At 36.4% G+C, this 26039-nt stretch overlaps 3 protein-coding genes across 6 annotated transcripts in view; 1 reads left to right on the top strand and 2 right to left on the bottom strand.

Moving 5' to 3' along the window:
* Nucleotides 1-2992: 2992 nt before the first annotated feature.
* On the top strand, nucleotides 2993-5247 carry LOC149948810 (DNA primase large subunit-like). Its single transcript, XM_090173944.1, has 10 exons — nucleotides 2993-3184; nucleotides 3273-3388; nucleotides 3447-3535; nucleotides 3593-3710; nucleotides 3775-3867; nucleotides 3931-4068; nucleotides 4128-4274; nucleotides 4336-4518; nucleotides 4585-4794; nucleotides 4866-5247. Exons 1-10 carry the CDS (start codon nucleotides 3010-3012, stop codon nucleotides 5151-5153), a joined length of 1557 nt encoding a protein of 518 aa, XP_090030070.1. The 5' UTR covers nucleotides 2993-3009; the 3' UTR covers nucleotides 5154-5247.
* A 1-nt stretch (nucleotide 5248) lies between these two features.
* On the bottom strand, nucleotides 5249-9010 carry Tdh (L-threonine dehydrogenase). 2 transcript variants are annotated; one of them, XM_090173945.1, is made up of 10 exons: nucleotides 8911-9010; nucleotides 8235-8364; nucleotides 7610-7666; nucleotides 7510-7552; nucleotides 7372-7442; nucleotides 7125-7298; nucleotides 6905-7053; nucleotides 6752-6842; nucleotides 6426-6692; nucleotides 5249-5574 (listed from the first exon to the last, which is right to left on the bottom strand). In XM_090173945.1, the coding sequence occupies exons 1-10, from the start codon at nucleotides 8971-8973 to the stop codon at nucleotides 5426-5428; spliced, it is 1194 nt and encodes a 397-aa protein (XP_090030071.1). In that variant the 5' UTR covers nucleotides 8974-9010; the 3' UTR covers nucleotides 5249-5425. The 2 variants fall into 2 exon arrangements, with proteins under 2 accessions (XP_090030071.1, XP_090030072.1); XM_090173946.1 differs by lacking the exon at nucleotides 8911-9010 and adding an exon at nucleotides 8613-8849.
* Nucleotides 9011-9236: 226 nt separating this feature from the next.
* The window catches only part of ASPP (Ankyrin-repeat, SH3-domain, and Proline-rich-region containing Protein), a 183469-nt gene continuing 166666 nt past the window's right edge, over nucleotides 9237-26039 (bottom strand). For 2 of the 3 annotated variants that reach the window (XM_090173941.1, XM_090173943.1), the window contains 14 exons: nucleotides 14222-14501; nucleotides 13935-14137; nucleotides 13600-13845; nucleotides 13308-13531; nucleotides 12874-13237; nucleotides 12471-12807; nucleotides 12175-12406; nucleotides 12022-12048; nucleotides 11273-11805; nucleotides 11069-11200; nucleotides 10634-11000; nucleotides 10403-10569; nucleotides 10135-10334; nucleotides 9237-10057 (listed from right to left, as the gene is read on the bottom strand). In XM_090173941.1, coding sequence (XP_090030067.1) covers nucleotides 10022-10057; nucleotides 10135-10334; nucleotides 10403-10569; nucleotides 10634-11000; nucleotides 11069-11200; nucleotides 11273-11805; nucleotides 12022-12048; nucleotides 12175-12406; nucleotides 12471-12807; nucleotides 12874-13237; nucleotides 13308-13531; nucleotides 13600-13845; nucleotides 13935-14137; nucleotides 14222-14501 — 3348 coding nt within the window. In that variant the 3' untranslated portion in view covers nucleotides 9237-10021. The remainder of the gene's footprint in view (nucleotides 10058-10134; nucleotides 10335-10402; nucleotides 10570-10633; nucleotides 11001-11068; nucleotides 11201-11272; nucleotides 11806-12021; nucleotides 12049-12174; nucleotides 12407-12470; nucleotides 12808-12873; nucleotides 13238-13307; nucleotides 13532-13599; nucleotides 13846-13934; nucleotides 14138-14221; nucleotides 14502-26039) is intronic. The other variant, XM_090173942.1, reaches the window with a different exon arrangement.

Raw genomic sequence — 26039 nt, 5'->3', positions numbered from 1 at the left:
ATTAAATATTAATACAAGAGGCCTTTTTTTAAACTTTTCTGTAAGTACAATCTCAAGAAACAAATGGTATTGATGGTCTTGTCTCACGCAGGGCCGTAGCGCACCTAGCAAAGCGGCAACGTTCACTTTTGTGCCATTCGCGGCGCGCGAATCGCGATTCACTTGCCAATTATTTAAAAGTTAATTACTTGCGAATTGGCACGTCAAAGCTAAAAGTTTGTACACCTATTGCGGGGATTTATCAGCCTCTCGGTATTTATCCGAGAATTAAATCTTTTTATGTACTCTAGCGATAACTTGTGCAATTAGATTAAGTTCATATTGTTTCTAATATAAGTATGTGTGGAAATTAGTTTTATCATAAGTAACATAATACCACTAAGTATGACACTTGTACCCTTGCTCATGCTTTTTTTATTACTACATCCTTTCTTCACCAACGATAAATCAGAAAAACGACTAGCAACTCTGTAACCCGGAAGTTTAATACTCTTTGGGATTTGATTTTTTTTATTGGTCATCGAAAAGGAGTCAGAATTCAAATTTAGCCAATCATATAGCGCTACAAAATATTATGAGCATTGAGTTGGGAATAAATAGAGGTACAACTAAATCTGGCTGGCGCGGGACCAATTTCGTTCAATAAGGAGACTTATTAAACTTTATCGTTCTACCGTGGCGGCATCTGTCTCTAGTGGTGGCAACTATATTGCAATTGAATTTTTTCACGAATCTGACGCGAAATTGAAATATATGATTTCTCGTAACAAACAAACCTTTGAAGTTGTTTAAAAATAATTTGATTCTGTCAACACGATCCTTTTTAACTGAAGTTACGGTGAGTTAGCTAACAATTATTTATTTTTAGCCATATAACTTTACAAAATATAGATGGCGCTACCGCCTAATTAGAAAGATGAATTTCGTACAGTCTTATCAGAACAGGTCCCGCGTAACCATGGCAACCGAAATCGTAATTGTAATTCTAGCAGTATTATTCCCAATTCAATGATTATGAGGTACGAAATGTAAGAAATAAAATGGCCATTATGGTAGTCGGTTTGTTAGGCCTAACTCTATCGGAAAATTATACCTAAATAAATAAAAATGAATTGATGAATTAAAATGTAAGAACCATAGATATAAGAAACGTATATAAAGGTCTAGATAAAATATTTCAAAGGGAGTGAATACGGAGGTGACAGCTAGCAGAAACGCGTAATTTCTGCAGGCTATCCTTATAAAGCGCTATCTATCGGTAAGAAAGCTCGTGCTATCGTCGCGAGAGCCATTGTCTCCTGCTTAAAAATGATACTAAAGGTCACCAACAGATGGTGTCTAAAGACTACGGCCTGCGGAAAGGTCAAGCACTTAGTACTAAAATGCTAAGAGAGCTCGCGCTCTTGGTCACGTGCCTTCCTTGGTGTCTGCTAGGTGTCAACTCCGTATTTTATGTTAGGCTTAGACGCCCCGAAATTTATCTAGACCTTTATATACATTTCTTATATCTATGGTAAGAACTAACCTTTTTCAAACTTCTGGAATAACTTTCACAATTGATAATTAAGCAATAAAAATATTTTTTTTTCAGTCCAAACTTTGAAAATGACCGTAATAATATTTAGTATTTAGTAAATACTAAATATTATTAGGGTCATTTTCAAAGTTTGAACTGAAAAAAATATTTTTATTGCGTAATTAGCAATTGTAAAAGTTATTCCAGAAGTTTGAAAAAGGTTAATTCTTACATTTTAATTCATCAATTCATTTTTATTTTGATCACAGCGGACAAAACCAGGCATTCATGCAGGTACAAAATACAAGTATATTCAAATTATAATAGTAAAAATCTGGAAGAAATTGTAATAAAATATTCGTAAACTAAATGAGAAACCTTTTTACATTAAAAACGTAACAAGCTGAAGGTTTTTTAACGTCTACAGTATTTGGTGCATAACAGCAAAGATAATTTAAACTCGTACCCTAGATTCGAATACTGAGAGCTTTCCCATTGACGGTTTTGTTACGAAGCGTTTACCCTTTTCCGGCACGTGACCTCAGAAAAATCTGGCTAAATCGGTTGCGGCACGGCCAACTTCGATCACGCGCTGCTAGCGCGGCATCACGTGATCGAAGTTGGGCGTGGTTGCGGTAAGGCGCAAACCATGGAGTGAATTTTTTCTGAGTTCCGGCGGGAAGTGGGTAAACGCTATCGGCAACGCGCGAGAGAGTGATTTCGAATCTAGGGTACGAGTTTAAATTATCTTTGATAACAGTGAGATTGATCTTTTCAATATACTACACTAGTGATCTACAAATTTCGAGTTGTTGGTGAATTTCTAAAATAATACCATTTGCCCGATATAAAGATTTAATATTGTTGGGGAAAATAGATACAATTTCTTTAATTTCTTCCGTTGTTAAAGTTTCCGCGGCGAAAACGAAATTAGTGCGGCTATACGCCTTAAGCCTAAAAATGACTGTTTTCAAAACCGCGGGAATCACGTTCCCGGAAGTTGGGTTAGATTAGTTCGTGCCGCCGCTACCAAGTGGCGCTATTTCGAAAAAAATTTGACGACACTGTGAAGAAAGGATGTAGTAGAACATTTTCCTAATGTCATACTTAGGGGTATTATGTTACTTATAGTGTTATCAAGTGATAACACTAATTGGCGCAACGGTAGAACTATTCTGCTACTATTAACTAGTTGTAACTGTTGTTTGAAATTTTTTTCCACGTTCTTAATTCGCTAAGATGTATCAAATTACACCAACGAAAACCTTGTTTCTCCACCTCGGTCTTCAAATAAGATACTTTCTTGTTAACTCTGCTTCGAAGATCTTGCAAAAATTCTGGTCGACTTTACGCACCCCATAGTTTGAAAGACACAAACGGAAATCCGTAGAATCATCATGAATGTCATTTTTTGGCGGGAATGTTGTCATGCTTTTTTCGATGGTCTATTCTCCAAAACGTTTTATAGTCTGGTGTTGGTATAGAAATTAAATATGGATTTCAATAGAAAAACTAGAACCAGAAATATCCAAGGAAAAAGCTTTAATATTAATAATTATGATGAGTTACAAAGAGTTTATCCGTACTGTGTTCAGTTTTACAATCTTCCCCCAACAGAAGTTATAAGATTAGAAGAATTTGAAGAACTTGCTATCGAAAGACTTAATGGTTAATATTAATTCTCACATTAAAATTGGCTTTATTAAAGCAATTAACTTTGATTACCGAAGCAAATATTATTGTTTATATTTTTTAGTGTTGAAAACTGTAGAATTTGTAGGCATGAAGCATTTCAAGTTGAATTTCCAAATGTACCGTGATGCTTTAACTAAAGAACTTACTAGGATGAACCTAATATATTATATTAGATCAGTAAGTTACGTTATTTAAATCTACCATTTTATAAGTTAAACTATATTTGTTTTTCAAGAATTCATTGAACTCTTCAGATAAAACTTATGAAGAAAGACGTAGAGATCACATATCCCATTTCGTCTTGAGATTGGCATATTGTAGAACGTAAATAAAATTGAAATAAACACTTTGAAAGAAAAATAACTAATGCCCCGTCTTTAGGGAAGATCTAAGACGTTGGTTTTTACAACAAGAATGTGACTTACTCAGAATTCGTCTATTAGAAAATAGTTTTTGTATGACTCAAGTCTTGGAACACAATAATATGCATTATAAATCAGTGAGTATTTATTTCCCATTAGATTCCCATTATTTGGCATATTCATAAGAATTTCACTAACCAGATAGATGGCTCTGAATTTGAACGATTAATGGTTAAAATAGACAATACATTGGATGAACCCAAACCACTTAAAAAGTCTGCCTCTGTTTATAAAGTAATAAATACTGAGCTATGGCTTGTTGGAAAATAACTAATCGTTACTTGACATTTCGTTAAGGTCTACTTTACCGATGTACTGGATTTGGTTCAAACCGGAGCAGTATATTTGGAAAAGGGCTACGCTTACGTTACTGATGATCAATTAGTCTCAGTTGTAGTGAATAGTTTCCGGACTAAATTATCCAGAGAACTGGCGGTCAGTAATTGTTTAAATTTTATATAACAGTATGAAATATAGATCTTTATTTCCTGTAGATTACAGCGAGAGCTATTCCCCAAATGGAAGAAGATGGTAGACTTCTTAAACTATTAGGAAATATAAATGAAGTCTACTTGGGCAAAGATTATGGGAAATTAGAATTGGCCAAATCTGGCGAGGTTGTACCTGCAATGATTGACTCTGTAAGAATAAAAAAAGTTAAAATGAAGGTAAAATTATTACATAATTGATTGTTTTTCATAGCTATCCAAATCATCTTTCCCACTTTGTATGAGAATGTTACACGAATCATTCAGAACTAACCATCATCTACGTCATGGTGGAAGAATGCAATACGGGCTTTTCTTAAAAGCTATTGGAATGAAACTTGAAGATGCCCTTCGTTTTTGGAGAGAAGAGTTTACTAAGAAAATTGGCATTGACGATGTATGCGTCAACAATTTCGTTTTAATGACTCCAACGCTTTAACAGGTCTTTAACGTATATTTTTAGTTTGACAAACAATATGCCTACAATATCCGGCATAACTATGGCAAAGAAGGAATCCGTAAAAACTATTCCTCCTATAGTTGCGTAAAGATAATTACTGGAAATCCACCTGCTGCTGGAGAAGCCCATGGGTGCCCGTTCAAACATATGGATAAAGGAAACTTATCGTTGAAATTGAGGTCTTTAAATATTTCTCAGCATGGAATTAAAGATGTGAGAATTATAAATGGTTTCTTCAATTAATAAAAACATTCCTCTTATTTTAATACTGAATTTTTCTATAGATTGTAGAATTGTGTACTAATGGTCATTACCAAATTGCCTGTACCAAGTTTTTTGAGCTATCTCATTCATCTAATAACGTTACATTACACCAAGCTATAAATCATCCTGTGGAGTATTACGAAGAGAGTAAAAAAATTGGTAATGGCAATGCAATTGATGTAGTTAAAACAAAGTTTGAGACAACGCAGGTGAAGAGAACAATTGAAAAACCTCCAAATGAAAACAATAACAGTATGGATATTGATATGGAAATGTTAAATGACGAATTGGATTTTGGAGATATTTAAAATCCAGAGCATAGTGTGTAACAATTTTTTTTATTTCAAGTGTAAACCATTTTACCAACATTAAATTTATAAACTTTGTTAAAACTTAAGAAAAATATAACAGCAACAGGTAAAAAATAAAGTAGCTAATTTGGAATGTCACAAACAATTTTTTTTTTAAAGTTAGCCACTAGTTAAAAATATTTTTGTGTGCTTTCTAAGAATTTTTGGGAATGTCAGAGATTCAATAAAGGAATAATTAAAAGTCCTTAAAAAAATTGTTTCCGCTACCATCACTGATGAGCTTGTATTGCCAGCTGCTCATATTTTGGTTTGAGAGCGTCAAACATGACTTGACAAAGAAGATCAGTACTGTATTGATGCTTCCAACCCCAATCTCGCCTAGCGTTGCTATCATCAAATTTTTCGGGCCAACTATCAGCTAAGAACAAGTATCTTAATGCGTAACCCCATAAATAGAAGGAAAAAAGACCAAAGAGTTTAAAATAAGATACAACCTGGAAAAAATCGACAAAAATACAGAAAATGGGCATATAAGCCCAATTGGCTACCATCTTCGAAAATGGCATTGAATAAGGGGTATTTTTGCAGAAATCTCAATAATGGTGAGAAACACGTAGCATAATCATTGGAAGAAGATTATACGCATCTGAAAAGATTATTATGTTTCACATCTCTAACCTTTAACAGGGTTGCCACGTAAGTTTTCAGATTCCATGACCATTTTAAGGCCAAAAGTGATAAATTTGAATGGACTTATATTTCAGTAAAAAGGTTATTGGAATGTTGAAAAAATTAGCTTCATATTCAAGGAAATAAATGATAATCCTAGAATTTGTCTGAGATTTAGAGTAAAATTACCTTCAAAAAGTGTTAAGATAAAATTGAATTCCCTGACTTTTCAATGATTTTTTACAAATTTTTTAAATTCCATGATTTTTTACTCCCATTTTAAAATTCCCTGACGTGTGGCAACCCTGTGTAAAAAGATAAAGATTGAAGTTTACCTTTTTAAAGGTTATAGATGTGAAACATAATAGCAAGAGACTTGATAATAGCATTTTCAGATGGGTAAATTTCCACTCTAATGAATCTTCAACATGGATGTAGAATACCCTGAGCATATCATGGTAAATTTGACCTCAAATATAAAAACAGGTCACAGGTAATTTTTTTTTAATTCAAGATCTAGTAATTGATCTGTTCTTTTATCTTTTCGATAATTTTTCCAGGTCAAACCCCAAAATTCCCTGGTCAAGAAGTACAACTTACCAATAATTTGTCTGGAATCTGGCTTATAACTAATTTCAAAATCAGGCACGTGTTTCTTAACTTCTTTCGCAATTTCTTCAGGCGTGAAACTTACAGCTGATACATTGTATGTCCGTTGCTTTAATAAATGGTTAGGAGTTTCCATGAACTCGCTTAAGGCACGGAGACAGTCATCTATGTACATCATTGGTAATTTTGTATCTGGTCTTAAATAACATTCAAATTTTCCGTATTGAAGTGCGTCATGAAATATTTGAACAGCATAATCTATTCGAAATTCTCTATTAAAATTCTGAATATATCCTGTATAATAACCAATTACTTGCCAGTAGTTCCACCTCCTGGGTGAGTATTTGAGGATATAACTCCAGGAAATCTCAAACATCTAAAGTCAAGCCCAAATTTATGCTGATAATACTAAAATCGCAAAAACATTCGTCAAAAATATATAAAAAACTTTATAATACTTCATCTTTCACCTCTCCAAGCAATTCAGCGTGAACCTTGGAAACACCATAAATGGTTCTTGGTCTCTGCACGCAAAAATCCGGAGTTGGATTACGAGGAGAGTCGGGACCAAAAGCTCCAATAGTACTGGGAACAAAAAGTCTCAGATGGTATTGTTTCGCTAAATTACAACAAGAATAAATTAAAGCAAACTAATCAGAATTTATTTTTACTAAAATTTAAATATTTCACCTAGTTCCATTACATTGTGCATTCCTTCAATATTAACTCGCATTGCTAAAGACACGTTTTGTTCCCCAACCGCACTCAGAAGAGCGCTAAAGTGAACGAGCCAATCGATGCGATGGTTCACTATTATTTCTTGGAGATTTTTGAAGTCTAATATATCAGCGTAAATGTACGGACCTTAAATATAAAGTTGACCCATTAAATACATAAAACATTATTACATGTAAAATATAAGTAAACATTACCTTACCACTTTTAAAAATATCTTTAGAGGGTCTAATAATGTCTGACATTATAACATTTTCAACTCCAAATTTTTGTCTGTAATGTGATGTCATATATACATAATTAAAATATATTTATTGACAAGTGAGAAACTAATAATGACCTAAACAGAGTAGCCAAGCCAGTGCCTAGTTGACCCAGGCTACCTGAAAATGAAGTTTCATAATTAAAACTAGAAAACTGTGTAGAGTAGCAAAACTCACCAGTTATCAATATTCTTGGGTTTTCATTTTTGGTATCCATATTACCACGGTAAAAATCTGAAATATAAAACAAAGTTTGGTGAAGTAAAAAAAAGACATGGCGAACTATTGACGTCCAGAATCTAGTAGCCTTGACTGGGCAAAATTTCCATATGATATCAACCTCCACGGTAATTTTACATTGATGATCAACAGACATTTCTGTAATTCTAAAACTTGATTTATAGGAAATGAGGCCTTCTAAAAATAATTGTTTAATGAAGAATTTTTTTTTTAAATATTAATTATTACTATATTATTACCACCTTGTCTAATGGTAAAAATAAAATTTATATGAAGTTTCAACAACAATTACGATTTTAAAACCTCTAGCCGCTTAGGCATACACATTTCATTGTGTTATTTATATTTAAATTTTAAATACATATCTATATCCAAGTTGCAAATATTGTTTGTATTATTTTTATTTTTTAAATCTCTATAACCTCCGATTAACAATAGAAGCTAATAATTTATGTATCAACACTGTATAAACATGAAAATTGATTGAATCCAAAGTTAAACATAATGAAGGATTTCACTTTTGCAAAACTTTACAAGCTATAAACACCCTAAATTGACTTACTCTTTGAAACATTTGAAGTAGATAACCCTCTCTTAGAGATAACATTTGTAATTTGAAGTTGTTTCCCTAATTTTCTCAGGGGAAAACTCAAATACTTCGAAATAAAGTATTTGTTGCATCCTAATGAAGCCTGCAATCGAAACAAATAAAAAGATTATTCTATAATTTTTTTAACCAATTCTTTCATTTGCTAGAATATGAGAAAAAGTAGAGGTTTTTTAAGACAACGTAAAAGTCGTTTTGAATTTCCCGCAGTAGCCCAAGTAAAACTACACCTGTACCTATCCTCCTCTGACCCCCCTCCCCAGGCCATGATATCTTTGTCAATCCTACAATCAATCCATTAAATTATATCTCCAACCAATAAACAATACATACCATTATAAACTGTTCATATAAAAATATAAATATCCGCTTATCTTAATACACAATTGATATGTAAACAGCTTGCAGCAGCACGAAGGCAGGAACGATAACAGCCCTGATAAAAGGCTCAATCCTCAACGCCGCTAAATTTTAACCGGCGGCAGTGATTCAGTTAATTTGCGGCATTTTCCAAAAATTGATCGGCGGCGGCATGGCGGGGCGTTTATTGAACATTTTACATGTGTAATAAACTCGTTTTGCAAGAAAAATTTCGACTAAGAAGAGTCGAAAATTTTTAAATTGTTCGTACCAAATAATAGAAAAATCTTTCAATTGAAATAAAATATAAAATTTTGTTAAAACTCTGGGGCATCGGCTCTCAAAAATCAATCGGCGGCGTCGGCGACGAAAATGGGTAATGGCTGACGCAATGGTCTTCTAAAGAAACGTCACAATCTCCTAGTATTCCATTGGTTTAAAAGTAGGCAGGTCATGTTACGCAATATATTAAGGTCACGTGAATGTCAATTTATGTGATTTTCCACGTGGCCTTGTAAACATTCCAAAAAAATTGGAAGTACTAAACGAAAAAATTTTCCCTTTTTAAATAATTCAAACACACGTCTCATTTGCCATTTTCAAAATATTTTTTATTCCTTTAAAGTATTTTAGTTCAACTGTACAAATAATTTTTGATAGATGGAATTGATAATAAAAAGAAATTTGGGGCACTTGTGGTTTTATCACACATTCTACCTATTATGGTTACAATCAGTTATTGTATCCAAAAAAAAACAATTCGCCTAGCCTTTCTTAAAGACTTTTCAATTTTACAAATAACATGGACGGCATTGGGGCAGTGAAATTTGGCAACTAATGTTCCTTGAACATATTTTTTGTAAAAGGAACATTTTTGGAAGCTAAAGTAAATCAACAAACAAAAATTAAGGGCTTAGAACTAATACAGCTATGGAAATACAACATAGGGCCATTTAAAAAAACCACCGCGTAATTGTTTTTCAAACGTAACAAAAACTATTCACAATTTAAGTTTTTTTCATGCCTATAATACAACTTTTTGGTTTAAATAAGGGATGCACGATTATTTTTAATTGTATAAATTGTACTCTTTCGCAACTTATTAAAAGTCCAGTGTCCATTACACGCATTTTAAAATCACATTTATGGACTAAAAATAAATGATAAAATGAAATAATACTATTTTGAAAAGGGGTATAAGTGTAAAACTGTGCATGACGTAGACCAGAGTGGTTTTTAAAAGATAAAATAGTTTTTGAAATATTGGTTATTAAATGAATCGTGCATCCCTTTGGCATATAAAAATGTAACCAAAATGTGACCAAGTAACGGCCCAAAAAAAAAACCAAATAAACATGTACATGTAATATTACAGATTTCAGCTATGGATCTTGTCTCGCTGTTACACGAGGATGAAGCTATAAAATATAAATTTCATTAAAATCTTATTCCAGCAACAATTCAATCAAGTATACATATGAAAGTACTATCTTACCCCAAGCAAATTTCGTGGAATGTATCCTTCTCGATCTCTTAGTTTGGACCACCACCATTCCCGTTCCAAGTCGTCTCCCTTTCTTAAAACAATCAACATTTCACCATCTTTGAAACTCAATTCATCCGGATTTTGAGCTTCATAGTCGTAGACACCAAATACAGCACCAGCGTTTAAAATACCCAATTTCTCTTGGACACCTTAGAAGATAAATGTTTATTTAGTTATATTTAACTCAAAGAATGACAACTAGTGCTACAATACTTACTGTAAAGATACTCTGAGCAGCCATCAAAACCTTCTTCATCTTCTTCACATTTCTCAGCTGCAGTTTCATGGTCACTGAGAGTGGTTGCAAATATACAAGCACCATGTTCAACCAAGAACTTAACCATTGGCAAGTTATTACATGACGCTGCACAATGCAAAGGCGTCCTAGAGAGCCCAAAATTATGAATTTATTGTTACATGCAAAACATTGCAAGGAAAAATGTCTTACCAGCCGTCACTGTCTTGGGCATTCACATCGCAGCCAAATTCAACCAAAAATTTCACAATTTCCAAATGACCAGCGCATATGGCATTGTGTAGGGCCGTGATCCCTTCATCGTTGGCTGCGCTGGGATTCGTAACCTCTTTGGCTGTTTTTCTAACCAGTTCTAGCTCTCCTTCCAATGAAGCGTCCAAGAGTAAAGCTAAAGGATCAAAGCTAACCCTTCGAGGGTTTTTAGCCGAACCCTTGGTTTTAAGATTGCCTTTTTTCACTCTTCGGAAGGCCGCACTATTGCCACTTAAATGGGACATTTTATGAGATGTTGTGCTGCTAACTTGACTTTCATCCGTATCTAATTCATCTTGGGAGCCCTCTGTGGCGTAAATTACCGATTAAATTGGCACCCCATTATAATTATGACATAATTTGATATATTTGTACCTAAAATAAGTTTCTTGGGTTCCGTTTCAGTTTCATCCTCGGTCCCCTGTTCTGAATTGGAATGTAAACTTTCAACGTGTTCCGATTCATGATTCCCATTAAGCCTCTCCAAAACATTTCCATTGTCTTTCTCTGATAATTTGAAATCCCATTAGAAAAATTTTGCTTAAATCTTAAACTTCCCAAAGTTAACGAATATCTTACCAGTGTCTTTATTTTGTTTTGACGAATTTTTATGGCGTATGGGACTATGAGGTAGCTGACCAGTTTTTTCCATTATCGAATCACCATCAGCGTCCACTCTTTCTCCTAATGGATGCTTGTTATCAGAATTTTGATTTTCAGGGAACAAAAAGGCAGGAGGCATCTCTATTCTCCGGTTGGTTATACCAGTTGGACTAAGAAGTTGAGTAGGGCTAGTTACATCATTTTGCCTTTTAATTTGGGTAGATAAATTCGACCGTAGACGCGGAGGGTCCAAGCCGGAAGGTTTTTTTATAGTTAAAGGTCTAGGCTGAATTGGAAGCTGGGTGGAACCAATTTTACGACTTCCGTCACTTTCACTAGATAGCTCGTTAGCACCAGTTTCACTTTCAGAGGAAAGCAAATTCTCAGACATTTGCTGATTTTGCATTTCGTTGCGATAAACATGGTTAATCGCTTTAGCATACTGATCCATCGTTGCTGGACCAATTGGAAGGTGAGATGGAAAGTTGTGTGTTGGCTTCATTACGTATCTACATTAAAAGTAAGCCAATTAGTTTGAAATGACTAAAACAAGATTTTCTCAAGGGCAAGATACAATGCATATTTTAGATTATAATTATTCGATATAATGGTAAAATTGTTAGTTTAGTAAATGCAAAGAAATTACACGCAATCAGTAATGTTAGAATCATCCAGTTAGCACAATATTTAAACTGGAGCACACTTAAATAGAACCCTTCACCCACCTATAATAAAGTAAACGTTTTCGATAGCTGATAAAAAAGTAAAAAAGTTTCAACTGAATTATATTAAAGCATTTAAATTAAATTATTAAAACCCTTTCAAAACAAAAACCAGAGTATAAATCAAGAAATAAAAAGTATAGACGAGAGAAGTACCTGTATCCATTCCCATTTCTGGTCTCATTTTTATTTGTTCCTTTGAGAACCATCAGCGCGGAATCGACGTCAGCTTTCTTTGTACCCGTTGCTCCAGTTACACCAACAACGTGCGTTTGTCTCGGAGGTGGGACAGGTTTCACTGGGATTGAAGGTTTAGGAGGCAAAGCAGGCTTCAGTTTGTCACCGGAGTTGTCACTGGAGGATGTCGAGTCAGATGGAGAATCAAAGCCTAAATGAAATAAAAGAGTCAAGTTAAGTTAGGGGTTTCATTTTACCAAGCAAATGTTACTTACTGTCCGAATTATTGTGAGTTTCTGCTTGACTCGAAGAAGTTTTACTGCAATTAGGACTTGAAGAATTTCTACTCTCTAAAGAACTTTGGGGAGAGTTTGAAGAATGGAGGTTGGAAATTCTTAGATTGGCGGGTGGAGGAGCCGCATAAGGTGGAATGTCATTTTTGTAGCCAGAGTTTTGGTTATTGCTGTTACCAAGCTTTTTAATCACCGACGTCAGTGCCGTAGCAGGAAGAACAGGAATACCAGTTGCCGTTGGAAGCTTAGATCTTGGCACAACACCATTCGACGGTTGAGGACTTAGTACTGGATGTTTTCCCATTATAGGACTTGTAATCTAATACGTGAAAACCCAGACGTATAGAGTGAAAGAGATACTATTAAAACAAAAGTGGAACTTTACCATGGAATTTGAGTTGATAAGGCTCTGAGAGGTGACCGCCTGAGCATTTGTAGTGGAGCCAATTGCATTGCAAATGTTGGTTGAAGGTATTTTGTTTGTAGATGCAGAACTAATTAACAAACTTGAACTGTAAGAGCTGCCAAAGGGTCTGGGCGCCAAATTGCTCAGATTATGAGGCGAAGGAATTTTGCTGAAGGTATGAGACCCCATACAATTAGCGTTACTAGTAGAGCTGCTAGAGGTTGGTTGCTTCTGACAAATTAAATAGGTAGAGGACGGATTATCCTGATGTACTTCATTAGATTTTGCAGGATTCTCAGACTCTGATATAAGTTGAGATTTATCCACCAAATCTTCACCATCCCTATAACAAAACAATTTGCTATGAAATTTAAAAAAAATTAAAATAAAGTTACCTTATTTTAATTTTATACCTGGTGCTTTTAACAGAAAACTTGGTGTTGTAAGGTAGCGTTTGATATTTGGGGTCTTTCTTGTTCAAGGCAAACTCTGATAGATCATTTTCATCACCCTTCATGGAAGAATTAACATCTTCCAACGAATTTTCAGTTTCTTGCGGTGCCCTTTTCAATGGTTCCACAGCTGCTATATTTGTGTTAAGGGGACGTATAAGACGAGTAGCCGCTGTTGGTTTACTCTGTTTGTTAATAAAGTGCATTGAATTAATCTCATTTGATGCTATGGCTGAATGGATATTAAATGTACCTGATTATCTACCAAATTAGTAACATTATTGTTGCTTCCCAGTGGATGGATCTGAGCTTGTTTTGCTAACGTCGCTGCGTGGATATGACTGGCAATTTGCTGGTTTAAAGTGCGTTTCCTGTGCAACCTCTGCTGTAAAGAGGCTATTCTCTGGTCCATCAACGATATTTCTTCCTGGCGCTTGGCCAGGGTCTCCCTTTGTTGAAGAATACGAGCATTCTGCTGTTCATTTAATTTAGTTCGATACTGTGAGGAAACCGAGAAAGGATTAATTATTCACACTTATAAATAATCGAGGTCAACAAGCCTAAAATATGTATATAAAAATGTCTAACCAAGAGCTCTCTTCGAAGTTTCTCCAGTTCCACAACTGAGGGAGAGTTGGAATTTCCGCCACTACTGTCTAATAATAGCCCATTTACATTTCCACGTCGGAGTTCTTCAAGTTGCCTTGTAAGCTCCTCGACTTTAGCGACTGCCAATGATAGCTCTTTTTCTTTTTCATTGAATAGTGCTCTAATTGAATCTAGTTCCGCTGCTATAAAAAGCGAAAACAACCACGACATTTAAATGATACATTTGTTGGCCAAATAAGTTTGCCACATGAGAAAGTAAAGCATACTAAGATTGTGATTGCTAGCTCTTTGTTGCTCTGCCTGTCCTCTGAGAGCTCGAAGCCTTCTTAACTTTAATTCCTGCGTTTCTATTTTGTCTCGCAAGGGTCGCAGCCTCTCTCCCTCTACCGTTTGTGCACCTTGGTGGTGTCTGGCTTCTTGCTGCTTGAGGAACTTTAATCTTTGTTCTTTGGCTACGAGTAATTGTTGTTGAGCTTCAATCTGTTGTTGCTGTCGAGCAGCAATTTCCCTTAGTTCTGCCAGTGTTACCTCGGAGCCTTCGGGGAGCTATATAAGGCAAAAAAGTAAATAAATAAAACCCATTAAAATAATAAAACCAAATAAAACCTATAAAAAAATCAATATGTACAGTCGAGTGTGACTTTTCAAACTCAAATGCAAATCGTTACTCAATTGTACAACCTGAACTTGAAATTAAAATCAATAAAACCCGGTAACGAAACTTGTTCTTAAAAAAATTAAAATTGCGAAGTATAAACTTGGCAAAAGTAATTCCCATAAAAAAGCGAAAATCATATAAAGTTTGATACATTGCAGGAGGTTGAATGGAACTAAAAAAAATGATATATATATTTAGCTCCCAGTCATTTCATAATATGGGTGTCTTCCACTCCCCTTTTGGGATATATGTAAGGAAACTAGGTACACGTATTGGTAGAAGCTGGAGGGATGTCACGCTCTCATGTTTTTTGTTTTTTCTTCATACTGTGGGGATCCCTGACCTAGACGTTAAGGCGCCTCTTTCTCTCTAGAAATATTTATGAGCGAAATAGAGGGGCCTCCATTCGCGTTTGCCCTTTGGAACACCATTCCATTAATTTGAACAAACACTCGTTTTAGCGTAAAATTCCCAATTTGAAAGCTAATCCTTTTTATCGCGATATTTTACATTAAACAAAAATAACGATACATTTAATCTAGTTTTCAAATGTTCAATCCAAAATTCGTAAAACAAACACAAGAACACCTTACGCTCTCCGAAAACCCGTTTTGAATTTTTAACCAATCGTAAGAAAGGGCGCCAAAGTGTAAAAGTTTGTACCACCACCTGGCGGACCACCGAACTTTTCAAAAGTCCCATTACAACCGTTACGGTCGATTATAAGATTATTTAGTTGTACCGAAATACAAGTCCATACGTCGATACTACGCCTCAAAATATTCATACCCGAATTGAAATTTGGCGGGAAATAAAAACGCGCTATTTTGGGTGTGAATCTGGCAATATTTTTTGGATGTCTATGAAACGATTTTTTCCGGCAGCGCTGTTTCTCAACAACAATAATTTCGTAATCAAGTTATTGGTACTAAAACTAAACCCGGCCCATTTTTGATATTTTTCCTGACTTTTATAAGGCTAAAATTCGACCATTTTCAACTTCATATTTTACTTTTATCAAAAGTGAATCAGCTTATATTTTAGTAAAAAAGTTACTCTACAGGTTATATTTTATAGCAACGTTCAATTACTTACAACCTCTAAAAATGGGTTTATCACAGAATTGATAAAATTTTCTAGATAAATTTAAATTTCCTGACCTTTCAGGCCTATTTTCAAATTAACTAAAGACTACACAGTCTTTGATTTTACATAGCCTGTGGCTAATAGGGGCGCAATTTAAAATGGCTGAAACGCTAACACTCATGGTATCTTCTCTCGGGTGACCTTGGAACTATACGACCGGAAAGGTGTTTCATTTCCAGAAAATGAAAAGCCCAACATGGAACTGAATTCCGTAGTCACTAAAAAGCGGTCTACAAACATAAAGGGACGTTTCCAAAAAATATGTGGTAATGTAAATCCGCAAGTTCACGCCTGGAAATAAATCCACACTGAAGGAAGGGGGGGGGGGGAGAGGAAGGCGCGAAAAGCAAACAAACCAAAAGCGGCCCTCTAAAGGAAGACCAAAGCAAACAGCAATACGTTAAGGGACTTCCGAAATTGACAGTGGCCGGAGCAGTCGGTCAATATTGCAAAACCGTTCTCTCGTTTAAGACTCCCAGAACCAGTGTTGCAAGGCGTACGATAATTTCGAGCCAATTTTTCCAAAGAATCATCCCCGACTGTCTAGCCCCCCCCCCCCCCAACGTTGCTGCCAGGACTTTGACAACTGCTTTAGCAGTATAATGAATAAATAGTTTCAAGTACAGTCGCAGTAGCACAAACTCTATATTTGACTTTGACGGGGAGTTTTTGGAAACATCTCAACGCTATTTTCTATAATTCATCCTGGGGGCCTATTCTGTAAATATTCGAAATCAAATTTTCGATCGAAAACTAGATTTCGAACTTCGAGATCTCGACGAATGGTATTCGGTAAGGATTTCGAATAAGCATAAATCAATGCAAATTGTCGAAGTCGATCTCGACATGGTGTAGGGCATCGAGATCGAATAATTTTTACAGAATTGCCCCCGTGGTGCGATAACGTTGGATAAATGGGCAGTAAATAATTTTAAACTAAATTTAATATTATTTTATGGTTTTGGTCAAGATTTGATCAATAGGCCAAACTTAAGTGTTATTGAACTTTTTGATTTCTTTTAAATATAACTTCGATTAAATATAACGTCAAATTTCTGGCGTACGATAATTGTTTCTGGTCTTGGTACAATTATTTGATTATCAGGACCTGGCAACATTGCCCAAAATTGCAAAGATACGGAATGCGAACTGAAAATTTATCATTCGAATGATAAAAGCTGCGTAAAAACGAATATCTTTGAGACGAGAAGACCTGGTTTCCCAACACGCAATTTTGGTTCTTTTCCCGGCTAATAGGGGCATAGAATTCCTGATAGAGGGACCAAGTCCGCGACTACCCAATTTGGTTTCGACCGAAATTAGACAAGGAAGATGCGTGTAGAATCGTGACGCGAGAGCTTTAACTTTCACGTGGGAAGAATGGGAAGAATAAACGCACGAACCAGAAACAAAAAAAAAAACAACCGCAAAAAATTCTTGGAGCGTCACATAAATTATGCACCCCGCCAAAGATTGGATGAGAGAAAAAAATAAACTGCTACGTATCAGTTTCCACGAAACACAAATTCTCATTTTCAAGACCACTGACAATTATTGTCGTAAACACTGGCGTGCGGGAAAGGATCAGTAGTGATGCTGTAAAACAATTATAACGTGATGCCAATTGTACGTCAAGAAGCTAAGAAAGGATTTGAAAATAAATCTAACTGAGAATTATTATCTTATATAAGAAAACGCTATAAATGTTTGTGAAAAATAATTATTTTAAAGAACAGTTAGTCGGTTTAAATTGATTACATATATTTAATTTTTTTATACTTTTTTAGAATTTTTAGCTCAGCCCGAGAGTGGGTTAACAACAAGTTCTTAAAAGGGGGTAAACACCGGGTGTTTTTTACCGCGCAAGGACGCCAAATGGGAATTAGTTGTTTCGAAGTTATCACCCGCGATTAAAAGACACGGTGTCGTCCCCTTTTTTTGGAATCCCGCTGACGTCAGTGCTAAAATTGTTTAACGAAACGACTCCTTACAATTTCTCCATGTCTGAAATAACGCGCCGAATATTTAATAATCCTTTTCAGTTGACATAAAGCCACGTAGCACCCAACGCGAGAAGCTCATAAATTGCTTGATTTTCTTTTGTTAAGCAGACGCTTTGCGTGTTCATAATAGAAAATCATCTGCTTAACAGTTTACCAACTTCCAACGTTGGTCGTTACGTGGCGCTTAGATGGAAAGAAACCATCCGTTACTCATATATTTAGAGATAAATAATTTTGGTACTTAACCTAAGGGTACCGTATATTTTAAAGCGCTCATTAAATGATTCCTAAGGGCGAAAACTACGTCGGAATTCAAACAATGCCTCATTGAACTGGTCTTTAAATTATACAGAAATGAAAAACAATGGAACAGGGGGGGAATGTGGTCACTACGCTATTTAAATACAGAACTAGCATTTTTCGGGTACAGTTATTTTAACGTCAGAATGTAAAAAGTGAAATAACGCTGCACCATAATTTTAATACGAGGGTCGGAAGCAGGGTTGGACATAAGGCACTAGTCACGGCATTTGACTACTATATATATATATATAATAATAATATATATATATATTCACCATTATTTATGAATATTTAGGTGATTTCGTTTAATTTTAGTAGTCAAGAGCATTTATTTTAGTAGTCAAATTTTTATTTATTTAAATATTTTTATTTAAAAAATTGTGATCAGCCAAAGTCATATAACTCAAGTGATAATAAATTCCATTATAGTAGAAAATAAAATATTTATTGGTTACTGGATGGTATATATCATTACAAAATTCTAGTGAAACAATATCAAAATACAGTGCGAATAAATATTATTTAAAATCAACATGTAACCAATTATGGTAGAGCAGTGGCGGCCTAAGGGATGGGGGCGGTCCGCCCCGGGTACCAGGGGGTGCCATCGGAGAAGCTCGAGGGGGGGGGGGGGGTGCAAATCAGAACGATTAAACTTGAAGAAGACGGACCTGTGAAAACTTCTGCACGGTCCTGGGGGGTGTCACATAACACTGCCGCCGCCCCGGGGACCCAGCCTTCTTAAACCGCCACTGTGGTAGAGAAAACAAACATTCCTCGAGTGAGGAGCCCGGCGGAAAAGTGTTCAGAAACCGAGGCCGCATTGCCTCGTTGTACGGCGATTGCGATTCCTATTTTCATTCTGACGGGTAATGCAAAATGTTGGCTGTCCTTCTTGTTCTTATACCCCCATTTTTACCGCCCACTAGTCTAAAATAAATAAATTCAGATAGGAGGCACTTTAGTGAGGCTGACTACTAAAAAAAATATCCTTATGTCAAACCCTGATCGGAAGCTTGAAAATTTTCCGTTGGGGTTTTTGCGATTTCAAAGTTATATCGAGATTTTAAAGCGATTTCGGTGCTGATTTTCGTAGAAATTTTTTAGATGTAAGAAATCGTTTTTATGTGGATTGTATACGGGATTTTAACAAATGATAGACTTCTCGCGAATACAAATACAAATACTGAAAAATAGAGGATTACCTATGACAAATTTACTGATTTTTCTCTGGCGTCTAGTCGTGGGAGAGATATGTAGATTTTTGAAATAGAAATAGCACTAAATATTTTCTAAGACGTGCCAACCGGTGCCAACGATACAAGGTGGATATCTAAATCAAACTATTCGTTATTAACCCCTAGCTTCTGTTAAACCTGCTGGCTTTAGTGTAGTACCGGGATAGTACGATAGATATCGTTTTCGTCAGCTCCTCATACCTAATGTATTAGCTTCGATTGGTTGAGATTTACCAAGCTTACATGTAGAAACGCGGACTAAATAATTGTCGTACATTTGCAACGGGCACGCTGTGTCGTTATTCAAGTCCTAGTCTCTCGAATTTAACACGTTCACCGTCTTTCGAACGAGGCTTAGCGTCAAATTTTAATCATAGATTATAATAAACATCTTGGAGAGAGTTTGGAGATGCTCTATCGAAGACGTATAGTTAAATACACGAATGAGGTTAAGGGGGGGTTGAAATTTGTCAGCCATTTAAAAGTTTGGAGCCACTTCCGCTTCGTACTCCCGGAATAAATAGGCTTAACACTACGTGACAGAAATTTGTGGCGGTGGCATTTGGCGAAAAACACCCGCTGATTTTTTCGGAGGCGGCGGCGTGAAGGGGAAAAAGTGTCTCGCCCCCCTTTGAAAATTAAATAAAAATTAAATGTTTTTGAAAGAGAGAAATTAGGTTACGTAGGAAAACTCAATATATTTCGGCGGCGTCAGCGGCGCGCCGAACATTAAATGATTAGGCGGCGGCGGCGTCGGTTCGGTGCCATAGAAAATATCGGCGACGGCGGCGTTGAATCGGCGGCGCTAGGCTCTAACAATCATTTCTGCTATTACAATTTTTACTACTGCGGGTATTTGGATCAACTTTTTCTTGATTCCTAAGTATTTGAATTAACATTGCTTGGTTGTAAGTGTAGACGTTTAGTTTCAGAGTGGGTGAAAAGTATTAACTTATTATATTTTAGAAATGTTTTCACCAAGTGGTCCGATATTTGCAAATTTTGCGTACGCGATTTGGAACTTCAAAATCATTTCAGAAATCAGACACTGATTTTGAGATTTCCGAGCACAATTTTCGCGTTGATTTCCGGTTTGTTACACTGCATTCGAGATTTTAAAACTGATTTTCGCCCATTTTTCGGGATTTCAAGTTTTCTAAAATCATTTTTCTCTAGGGTACGGGATCTGTACTAATGTCGGATCCCACGGTTCGAACCCTATCTACGCTACACCCAGTGGCGGACTGGGTCTAATATTATTGGTTGCCAGAAGACAAAGGGCCCCAGCCTTAACAACTATAAAGCTATCATGTTTAAGGGGGCCCACTTCATGAACGGTGGGCTGGCGGAGTGGTTAGCACTTTCACCTCGCAGCAAGAGGAGCCGGGTTCGATCCCAGCTTGTGGCACTGGGTGAAAACCCGGAATAACTCCTTCCGCGTTGAGTTTGCAAGTTCTCTCCCCACTGGTTTGAGGGGTTTTCACCCGAGCTCTTCGGTTTCCCCTTTCATAAAAACTTGTCGAGGTTAACGGTAATAGTTAGTGTAGGGAGCTGTTGGCTCAATCGCGTGGCATGCAGGGCTTGCCACCACCCTCCTACGCATTGTAACCCGGCCACCTGAATTAAAGGCTTCAAAAGTCGCTTGATGACTTAGGCCTAAGGTGGTGCATTGGGTATTAGCCTAGCTGATTATTATTATTCATGGGGCCCACTTGCCATTGTGCAGGTTCACTGGCTACACCAACTCGAGCTATTCGCCAGGACAGAATCGGCGTAAAATGGCGTCAATTAACTACCCTACCTCGAAATGCCAATGCAAATTATGCCTCGCTAAGACTGTCTATTATAGGCAGGCAAGCAAAACACCAACGCTTTACAAATCAAAATTCCTTTAAGAATTCAAGAACAATGATAATCCCGTTTTACTGGCAAAATTGTAGGGAAAGATTGGGGTACTCTTTGAACCTAATTACCTGTAATTTAAACGGGGAAATTGTCTCGATGCGAGATAAGACGCGAGGGAAACCAACGCTGAATGATCCCATTGTTTCGTATTCGTATAAAACTTCAGACAAGACAATGACTTTCACTCGACGTCCATAAAACAATAGACTATAACTTTCACTTCCTTCTAGACTGTTGGGCTGTGGGAGTAGTGGTTTTACGCAATCGAGTCGGATTTCGAGTATTAACCAATTTTTCATCTAGTAGTCGAGTCGGGTAATATTTTGATCGATTCGGGTTGTCGATTATTCGATTATTTCAAATTTTTTCTTGTTCGAATAGTCAAGTAGTCAGAAAAACCCATTCGAGTACTCGAGTAGTTAAAAAAATCGTTCGGGTACTTGATTAATCGACGAGTTCTATTCGCGTAGTCGAGTAATTAAGGAAAATTTAAAATAGCCTACTAGTTACTACTTAAACTAACGAGTTAAAAAAGAATAAAATAATTAACAACACGCTAAATTAAAGAACTTTACTCAGGCACTCACGGCAGAGATAATTCTGAAGACTCTCAAAACCAAAATCAAAACTAAACAAGTGGGTCACGTGACCCAAATAATAGTCTTACACGAGCTTACTGTATCGAGTTTGTGAGTTAAACTAAGCCAAAAATAAATAAGCACGACGATTTATTTGAGTGTACATATATTTATTAAACTACTATTCCCCAGCGCCAGTCTAAACGTAGTGACGATTCCCGCGTCATCTCCCCAGCCTTTTCGCGGTACAGCTCTACCCCAGCGCCAGTCTAGACGTAGTGACGATTCCCGCGTCCTCTCTTGTGTTGTAGGAAGATTCTTCTAGCTTTTGATTGTTACTTCTAGAGGCTGATTTCCTCGCGTGGCTGTTATTCGCAATCGCGTGCGAGGATTCTTCTAAGTTTAGTATGATTTATACCGTGCCGTGTCATGCCTACGGCGGCGGCGGACGCCGGACAACGGAGCGAGACCAGGAGTCTTACTAAGAGCCTATACGGCTCGTGTAAGACTAAAAACATCTATACGAAGCCAGGCAGCCAATCACTCAAGGTCCTGGAAAGGGATGTTCCTTTGGATTTATTTCCCCGATTTTCTACCCCGGCGACTGGCTATGACAAAGAGATTATTGTCGATTACCCGACGAGTGGTCGATTACCCGAATATTGTCGGCGGGAAAAACAATTCGGCGAGATTTACAGGTGGCTTATTCGAGTATTCGAGTACCTAATTAAGGCAAATTTCAGATACTCGATAATCGACGATTATTTAAAATGTTCTTTTTCGAGTTCGAGTATCTGACTTCCAAAATCATCGGGTACTCGATGCTGACCGAGTACAAGCACAGTCCAACTAGACAGTGATTTCACGCTATTGCATACCGCGAACCAAATCTAAAGATTATCCGGCTAAGATAACAGAGTTAAATAGACAAAAACATCGTAAATAATATTTATCTTACGAGGGAAACATCATCTTCCTAAATTGATAATGTTAGTCGTTCGAACCTCATTCTAAAACTATAGGTTGATTCCAAAAGTCACATCTTGTCAAAACTAACTTACCCTACGTCCCGTCTACTCTCCCAAGCTTAAAAAAAGGATAAGTTAGTCTTCGCAATTATAGCGCACTAGCTTTTGGAATCTATCTATTACATTGAAAGATAGTTTATGAAAAGTATACATCCCTAGGCCGTGCAATTTTTACATTTTACATCGATATGTGTAATGACACACTCAACCGCGAACTTTTCGAAAATTTAGTTTAATGTTTACGTCATAGTTGGATACTTCTGTCGTAAGATATGTATTATAAACTTCTGATCATACGTTATAATGACGGAGTTGTTTTTACGTTCTCTAATAAGATGGGCTTATCTTAAGTTACGGTCGTGGATAAGTGGCGTCATCTTTCGTCAATGACGTTTAAAAACCTTTAGATAATAGGGCTGCGCGGTTAGTGGTTTTAGGCAATCGAGTCGGGTATCGAGTACCAAATTTTTTTCATTGAGTATTCGAGTCGAGTAATATTGAAGTCGAGTCGAGTAATCGAGTACTTGATTAAGGGGAAACTTTCTCTTATTCGAGTCGAGTAACTAAAAAAAACCTCGAGTAATATTTTTAACGAGTCGGGTTATCGAGTACTTGATTATCAGCTGGTTTTATTCAATTAATTATGAAATTAAATTTAAATGTAGTATAAAGTACCTTTCAATGCTGAAAAATATTCCTTTAATTTAAATGAACCACATGCAGTTCCACAACTTTGTAGGTACCGTTTATTACCCCCAAAAAGTTGTAAAAACCCCTCTTTGAACTTTGAAGCAACGAGGATAGAAAAAACAAATACTCGAGGAGTTAAGAGAGCAGCTTATTCGAGTAATCGGGTACCGGAATATGCAATTTTTTGGTACTCGGTAATCGACGAGTATTCTCCAATTACTTATTCGAGGTCGAGTTCGAGTACTCGACCTCAAAAAAGGCCGAATACTCGATTATGTTTGAGTACTCGCACAGCCCTATTAGAATTATCGGGTAAATAAATTACATTCAACGAGAACAAGATGTCACGGACATTTAAATACAGACAATCCCCCGATGCATTCAATATATTTCAAATCCTAAATTTAAATTTTAACAAATTTTCAATCATCTTGTACTTAATAAACCCAAGAGAAATTTGATCGAAATTGAATTGTTGGACTTAACTTGTTTTAGAAATAAGGTAGCGAAACGTGAGCACCGCAATTTAAATTAATTTTCACTCAAGTCGAATGTTTTTTGGAGTTAGATGGCGCCTGTATCAATTGGTACGAAATTCAAATATCACAATAGTGCGAACGAGGCTTGCGGGGTCCCGCGAATATGGGTCAGAAATCTCACTTAAAATTAAAATTTCTGAATGCAATCGAAAACGTAGTTCAGAAATGATAAGTTACAAGTACTTACTGAAAATATTCAACCAAGTCGGTTTTAATGTAAAAAAATTATGTACATTGAAAATCGCTAAAAATCACTAAAACGGGCAAATGCCCAACTTCCGGGGCCCCGAACTCACAAATGTTAACTATGCCGGCGAGGGCCTGATATTTCCAAACGATTGACGTATCATGGGTCTTTGTACCTGCAACGTACCGCGAGAAATGGTGCGAACACCGGCGGCGGACACAGTACGTGAAACTAATACACACAAATGTGTAAAAAGCGGAATTGTTAAGCCACGTTCACACTAGAGCCTAAAACCCAGTTTAGGTCAGTTTGAACGCCAGTTTTGACCGCCGACGATAATTCTTGGTTCACACGTGCAAAATCGCTTCAACCCGGTTCGATTATAGCTAAGGCTTAACGCCATTTCAAATTATGACTAGAATTTTGAAAATACTAAAATGTATCCCAAAACAATTAGTTAATCATGTTTACTATACATACGGTAATATTATTTGACATTATTTAAAATTTTATTCCCATTATTTTGGAAATTACGAGCAATTTTACTTGCCCGCCTTATCGTTCTGAAAGCGATTCTAAGCGAACCGACTTGGACGAGTTGCTGGTTTTGGAAACTAGTTATCTAAACGAAGCGAATCTAGGGGTAAGTGTGAACGTTATTGAAGCTTCCGTTGCGGTTCTAAAGGCTTCCTGATCTTCATCGCGAAGGCAGATTCGCCCCACGCGAAACACACTCGACGAAACATTTTGATTAAGAAAAGAGCGCGTTACGTGAGTATCGCTATTAACGTGAATTTCCGGTGTGTGTAAGAATCATCATTGGCGGGTCAACCCGCGGGCCAAATAGAAAACGGGCTCGCCAAATAACGAACCAAAGGTGTCCCGGAGTGCGTTTTCCCAAGGTGCCGAGGTAGCCAGCTACTGAAGCCAAATAAACCGATCATTAGGAGTCGTCTAGCGGATCCGCCGGATGCGAGACAACGAGTGTCTTTAAAAGGACGGCTCGTAAAAATAAATTAAATATAATTACGATTCAGGGTTGCCCCGATATTTTCTGATTCTTATTCCCAGGCTTCCCCCTGACCATTTTTTGTGATTTTCTCTTTGACCTTTTTAAGGACAATTTTTTTTAAATATTTTTCGGTTTATTATTTATTTTTATTAGAGAATAAATTTACTTTAATATAAAGTTATGTTTTAACTAAAAAACGTTTGCTGCAATTTTTACAAACCTTAGGTTTTCAAATCACTTTCATAACCTTTTCAAGATAAATTTAAATTCACTAACCAATTCTTAAATTTCCCTAATTTTTAGACCTATTTTGAAATTTCCCTAATTTTTAGACCTATTTTGAAATTTCCCTAATTTTTAGACCTATTTTCAAATTTCCTGAATGTTTAGGCGTAATTCAAATTCGTTGACTTTTCCCTGAATGTTTAGGCCTAATTCAAATTCCTTGACTCTTCCCTGAATGTTTAGGCCTAATTCAAATTCCTTGACTTTTCCCTGAATGTTTAGGCCTAATTCAAATTCCTTGACTCTTCCCTGAATGTTTAGGCGTAATTCAAATTCGTTGACTTTTCCCTGAATGTTTAGGCCTAATTCAAATTCCTTGACTCTTCCCTGAATGTTTAGGCCTAATTCAAATTCCTTGACTTTTCCCTGAATGTTTAGGCCTAATTCAAATTACCTGAATGTTTAGGCCTAATAGGCGATATTATAAAGTCAGATATGCTTGCTCAACTTGTTACAATGGGATAACGAAATAGTACAGTTAAAGCCTACGGATGAATTCATAGGCTCTTTGG

The sequence above is a fragment of the Leiobunum rupestre genome, chromosome 4 (genome assembly GCF_980474605.1).
Source record: "Leiobunum rupestre chromosome 4, qqLeiRupe1.1.hap1, whole genome shotgun sequence".
Taxonomy (NCBI): Eukaryota; Metazoa; Arthropoda; class Arachnida; order Opiliones; family Sclerosomatidae; genus Leiobunum; species Leiobunum rupestre.
This window is presented reverse-complemented; position numbering and strand designations above follow the sequence as displayed.